At 35.6% G+C, this 6,642-nt stretch overlaps 1 protein-coding gene across 1 annotated transcript; it reads left to right on the top strand.

The window, feature by feature from the left end:
- The first annotated feature begins 572 nt into the window (after positions 1-572).
- On the top strand, positions 573-6,174 carry LOC104897609 (hypothetical protein). The gene is made up of 8 exons (XM_010684533.3): positions 573-1,664; positions 2,438-3,129; positions 3,749-4,004; positions 4,105-4,320; positions 4,692-4,865; positions 4,971-5,150; positions 5,414-5,527; positions 5,630-6,174. Exons 1-8 carry the CDS (start codon positions 1,020-1,022, stop codon positions 5,963-5,965), a joined length of 2,613 nt encoding a protein of 870 aa, XP_010682835.2. The 5' UTR covers positions 573-1,019; the 3' UTR covers positions 5,966-6,174.
- Positions 6,175-6,642: the final 468 nt, after the last annotated feature.

Raw genomic sequence — 6,642 nt, 5'->3', positions numbered from 1 at the left:
GCAAGCTCAAGTTTGCAAGAATGGTTATTTTTCTTAAATGGTTACTATTCAAAGTTGTACATTGCAAAAGCTGTTGTAAAGATTTATGATCATATGCTCCATGAGACACTCTGGCAAACTGACATAAGTTTTATGGAATTATCAAAGAAGTTTCATTAGTGGTTGAGTGAATGAGCATAGCAACATCTGATCAAAACTTGATTGTTTAGCTTAATTCAACAACAATCCAAGAAAAGTCATTGTCTCAACAGTCGTATTTATAGCCAGATCTAACATGAAAGGACTTAAATTGGACAGACCAATCAATTATATAAGGTGGCAGTCCTCTTCAATTTCTATTCAATGTTTTGTTTGAACTTGTACAATAATCCATTAATTCAAATATTATACCGTTATTTTTGACAATTTTTTTTTCGAAATTTTAATATGTAAAACATACTTGATTTTGTATCTACATTTCAAGTACTATATATATATATACCAAAGTAACAACATATATAAATTGATGATAATAATTACTCATCGCTTACTAAATGTAACGGACATGTAACAACTCATGGTGTGTCCCGAGTTACTCACTTTTGAGATACTTTAGACATTATAATACATCATGTAATGTCATTGAATATGACAAACCACTACAATTTTTTGACCATAGATTCCACAACCTTTATTTTAATATACCATATTCTTTTATAATTTTAGGGAGTCAAACTGAAATGGTAGAGGGGTACGTGCACTGAACTTTGTTATACGGATGATGCATGATTTGAGCATATTTTATCATCATTGATGTGGGAAGGCACAATTGTTTCCGTTGATAACGGCATTTTCATTTCATTCCCTCCAAAAAAGTCTTAGATCATAGCAGTTTCTTACAATTTTTCTTCCAATACTACAACTTTTTTGACTTTTTGATCTGTTTTTCTAGTACATTTTCTTGATTCTGTACTCATTTTCATCCCCTAAATTTCTTCTCACTTTTACTTCCCACTAATTTTTGGTGCTTTAAAATCATAATGGTGCTAGGAAAAAAGAAGAAAAAAGGAATTTCTTTACAAGTAGACTACATTGTTAGCATTTTAGAAATCAAACCTTGGCCACCTTCAGTAGCATTATGTTCAGTACAAACAGTACTAATCCAATGGGAAAATGGTGATCAAAATTCCGGGTTTTTACCTCCAGGAGTTCCTTCTCTTAATGGTTTCGACGATGGAAAAATCGAGTTCAACGAGTTCTTTAAACTTCCTGTCACATTAACAGGGAAACACAACCAAAGTTTTCAGAAGAATAGCTTAGAGTTTCATTTGTATGAGCCAAAAAAAGATAAAGCAGTTAAAGGTCAACTTTTGGGAACTGCTGTAATTAATCTTGCAGAATATGGGATTATCAGAGATGTCCAGACTATAATTACTCCAATTATTATTACTAAAAAGGTTTCTAAAGGTACTAGTAGTCAGCCCCTTCTTTATGTTCAAATCCAACCTTTTGATAACGAAGGGATTGAATCTGTTTTAAGAATGATGAGTGAGCAATGTGATGATGATTCTGAGTTCACTTCTTTGACTGATGATGATGAGGGTACCTCGATTTCTTCGAGGTCTATGAGTTTTCAGGCTGGGAGTTCGTCGTTTCAGGTCGATGAAATGCTTAACTTTGTCAATGTACGTATTTTTACTGTTACATACATTCAGCTTTCTAGTTTTCTCAATGCAAAAAGATAGCAAAATAGCTGTTTATTCTGCTGTATATGTACCCATGTAGGTAATATGCTATTTTGATGTCTTTTTTCTTCTGCATTATTCGTGATGGTTAATACACTCCATGACCATCAATTTCCTTGTATATTAAGCATGATCATCCAATGGATGAGGAAAAATATAATTTCTGATGCGTTCTTTTCACCTGATCTTTATATGAACTTTTTGGCCTAATAATGTCATAATATTGCTTGTATTAGAAAACAGTGGAAGTATGCATTATGTTTTTAAGTTTTCGAATGAAAAAAGATGCCAGAGTAGTTTTTATTCTGATTATTATGTATGCAGTGCCAATTATGTGTAATTTCTTCTAATAGTAAATAAGTTCATCCCATGACCATGCAATGGAATACAAAACCAAGTGTATTTTCAGGGCTTTATTCTTTTCGCTTGATCAGATTCCTCTTGTCTGAACTTATGGCCCGTATCTGAACTAAACTACAGCTCTTATTTGAGTTTATCTATCCTGAAACGTATACTTTTTAAGGTGAAAAAGACTCGAAAATGACATTGCATTTGTTGAATCATTAATTTAATGCATAAACCATATTTTATCATACACTGAAAGGCTATGTGAATCATGTTGTTACATCATATAAAGAGACAACAAAGTTTATTGTGCTGCTTGATTAATATAGAGGAAAATTGCATCATGAGCTCAAACCTCAAAATTTCAGGTGGGTCTAAACTCGGACCTAGTGGGTGCTCCAGAGGTAAAGGAAACCGAAAATGATGGCAGAAGATCGATAGAGAACAAAGAACATGTGCAAAGTGGGGAGGATGATTGGGGATCAGGCAGAAAAAGCTCAGAGAGCAGTAATGTGTTTGGCAAATTCTCAGAAGTTGCAAAAACCAGAAAACAGACCTCTAGAAGCATCAGTACTCTAAAATTTGGCAAAAAAGGGCTTGATTTACATGGTCTTGGTGATAAGTTAAAGCACATAAAATCTGTCAGACTTCCTACTGATTCTCCAAGAGCAAGCGGTCCTCCAATTCCTTTGCATTTATTTGACAAGTCGAAGGAAGAAAGTTCTGTAAAAGAAGTACAAGTTGACACAAAAAGTCAAGAAAAAAGCGATAAGAAAGATAAGAAGAATGTAAAATCTGACAATAAAGCTGAATTTGAGTCAAAAATAAAGATGCTTGAGGAAGAGTTGAGAGAAGCTGCTGCACTTGAGATTGGAGTGTACTCAGTAGTAGCTGAGCATCTGAATTCCAAAAGGAAAGTCCACGCACCAGCTCGAAGGCTTTCAAGGTTTTATCGACATGTTTGTAGAGCGGAATCACAAGCTAACAGAGCAAGTTCTGCTAGGACCATTGTTTCAGGACTTGTTATGGTTTCTAAGGCTTGTGGAAATGATGTTCCAAGGTATGAAGTTAACCATGTGAAATATTCTAAGCATCATGATTCCTCTGAATTTCAAGTTGTACATTCATTTGGTTTCAACAGTTCTGTTCTTTCTTTTCACCTTAAGATAAGAAGTTTTGGAAAGATATATAGGTCAGATAAGTACCATTAAGTTACAATTAATGACTAAAATAAGTTTTGATGAGTTCAGATACTTGATAAGCTGGATTAAGTTCAAATTAGTTAAGGGCTACCCAATTTCAATTAGTATCTAAAATAAGTTTTGACAAGTTCAGATAAGTGATAAGCTCCGTTAAGTTCAGATAAACGTTTTGTAGGATGTTAGGAACCGCATGATCTTTCTTCTACTCTATTTGGATTGAACTTGACTGCTAGTCAAGATGATCATATAAATTCAGATAAATACTAAGGTGTTCATGTAAGTTTATAGATAAGTGTTTTTCAGATGTTAACCACAAAGTCAATCTGTCATTAGCATTCCCATGAGATGAAGTTTTGACAGCTAAGAGGATGTTAGCGACCATATGATCTTTCTACTACCTACTTTGGACTGAACTTGTATGCTAGTTAATATAATAATACATTCCTTGTTTTGGGACTTTGTTTCTCTAATAAACAGGTTAACTTTTTGGTTATCAAATGCTATAATACTGAGAGCTATGGTGAGCCAGATTACCGAAGAGATTCCTCCTCCGGCTGAACCAAGTAGCACTACTGAGACTAAATCTGGGAGAAAGAAGTCAGAGAAGAAAACTCCCTTAAACGACTCAATAGATAGCTTGGGTGATTGGGAAGACCCACGTACGTTCATCATGGCATTAGAGAAGGTCGAAGCCTGGATCTTCTTTCGGATTGTTGAGGGCTTATGGTGGCAGGTTTTGCCTAATTCCTTCTGATTTCTCACTGCATTTATGTCATTAATTTTCTTCTTAGTTCTTATAACATGATTATTTCTCTTATTTTATGTGTTACTAGAGTTTTACACCCCATATGCAACCAACAAAGAAAAAGAAAGGGAAGAGGCTAACCACAAGAAAAACTCAGAGATGGAAATATGGTTTAGGGGATCAAGAGCAAGGGAGTTTTTCTACAGACCTTTGGAAGAAAGCCTTCCAGGATGCTTGTGAACGGCTTTGTCCCATTCGAGCTGGTGGTCATGATTGTGGTTGCTTGCCAATGTTGTCAAAAATGGTACTTTGTTTCTCTGTTTCCATTGATTTTCAATAATATCAAAACCAGATCCCCCATACACATCGTCAAGCTAAACTAGTAGAGTTGCCTGTGAGTTGTATCAGAGATCAGAGTTTGAAACGAACGAGCATGATAAGTCTTAAAGCCTCCTCTCTGCAGCTAAGCAGAGAAAGAACTATCACATATATCTTAATCATATGTTAGTTGCTGTGTTACTAAGACTCAGCTACTCCTGTCTGAGCTCTTGACTTGAGGGTCGGACACAAGTACTTGAGGTAACATGAAGGGTCCGAGTAACATAGGTTTAGCTGTAACTACTTAAAGTGAGCCATTTCTCTCCATTGTTACCTAGTGACATTTTTGCTTACCAGGTAATGGAACAGTTGGTAGACAGACTAGATGTTGCGATGTTTAATGCCATTCTTCGAGACTCAGAAGAAGAGATGCCAACTGATCCAATGTCCGATCCCATCAGTGAACTTAAAGTTCTTCCCATTCCTGCAGGAAAATCAAGTTTTGGTGCTGGTGCTCAGCTTAAGAATGCTGTTAGTAATTTACATTATTTTACCTCTTGTTATCTTTGCTCCAAGTTTTTACAGAATGAGAAAATGACATGGACACTATTGCTTAATTTATTCTTCTTTAATTAGGTTGGAAGCTGGTCGAAATGGCTCAGTGACTTCTTTGGTCTTGAAGAAGATGAGCCAGCTAAACATCAGGATGACTCCAATGAAGAAGCTTCTGTCAAGGCCTTCCATCTACTTAATGCATTGGGTGATCTCATGATGCTTCCACTTGGAATGCTTTCTGATGCCACCACAAGAAAGGAGGTGAGCAAAATAACCATAACTTGTTTTGCATATACCGGGCTTGCTCCATGATTCCATCTCCTGCACCAAAAGAGCAGGAAATTTACTCGTCTGTCTCAAAATACTTGCTCCGATCACCTTATTAATCGCCATTAGTTATTATATATCCTCCTCTCAGTTCCTGTATTACTAAGAAATTTTACTTCAGAAAAATCACTAGTAGGTACTCTTGTTATCAGCTAAAAAATATTCTTCTAAAATCTTTTGGTTACTACAACTTTCAGGTATGTCCTATATTCGGAGGATCTCTTATCAAAAGGGTCTTCACCAATTTTGAACCAGATGATTTCTCTCCAAATTCTATTACAGATGAAGTTCTTGAATCTTTGGATTCTGAGGTTAGTTTTTTGCTTCTTTATCAGTGAAAAACTTCTCTATTGTTATCTGAATTTCTTTCTCCACTCATTAGTTTTCGGCTGTGTTAATCTTCCTCAACACAGGATTCTCATGAGACTTCAAAAGATTGTACTGTTAAGAGCTTCCCATACGATGCAAAACCTGTAGTATACTCACCTCTTCCAGCTACATTGTTCTTGGGTTTGTTAGGAGATTCAAGCAGTCAATCTCAGAAGAAAAATGGGTCATCATTACTTAGAAAATCACATAACAGTGATGATGATCTTGATAAGCTGAGTGTACCACTAGCTTTGATCAATGTTCAGAACACATGCATTGAACCCGCCTCATCGAAAACTGACTGGATGCCCAAGGGGAAAGGTGGCAGAGATGTCGTTAGATATAGACTCTTGCAGGAAGCATGGAGAAATGGCTCCTGATATCACTCACAGTCATGCTAATTAACCTGATCTGCAGTCTGCAGCAAGAGAGTACCCTGTAAATTACACTCATTATTATTTCTCCTTTAGTTCTCTGATAAATTGTTCTCCAAATTTCGTATAGATATAGTATTTGTTCGACATTTAAGTCCTCAATGACTCTAAGAAATCTAAACAACTGCCAAGATTAACCCACCGGTTTAATTCAAGTCCCACCAGTTTTGATTCTTGCAGATACGGTTTGGATTTCGTGTGGCGTGTTGCACATAAAACGGACTGATTCTTTTATCCTTTCAGTACTACTACCAAAGGTTTCACTTAATAAATAAGACGAGGTGTAACTATGAAAAATCCGAGTTTAGTAGGGTTTTTCGTCCTAGTAGATTAAGAAAAACAGAATAGTATACAAATGGAAGGTAAACTCTTCAAGTGCATGCAGCTCTTGTATTGTTTGAGTAGATGAAGAATTTCAAAACCTGTTTTGTATTCTTTGTTCCTTCATTTTATTTTTAGAGTTGATCCAAACTACTTTCATACTTTTTTTTTTTATGAGTTACGGAGTTTCATAAATTAAATAGTCATGACATAAAGCCTATTACAATCCATAGATAACAAGTCTTGATATTATCCTCCACATACAATATTTTCCATCTAAGCTTGGCCATCAAGGCTATATT

The sequence above is a fragment of the Beta vulgaris genome, chromosome 6 (genome assembly GCF_026745355.1).
Source record: "Beta vulgaris subsp. vulgaris cultivar EL10 chromosome 6, EL10.2, whole genome shotgun sequence".
Taxonomy (NCBI): Eukaryota; Viridiplantae; Streptophyta; class Magnoliopsida; order Caryophyllales; family Amaranthaceae; genus Beta; species Beta vulgaris.
Note: the sequence above shows the minus strand (reverse complement) of the source record. Positions and strands in the feature narration are given on the sequence as shown.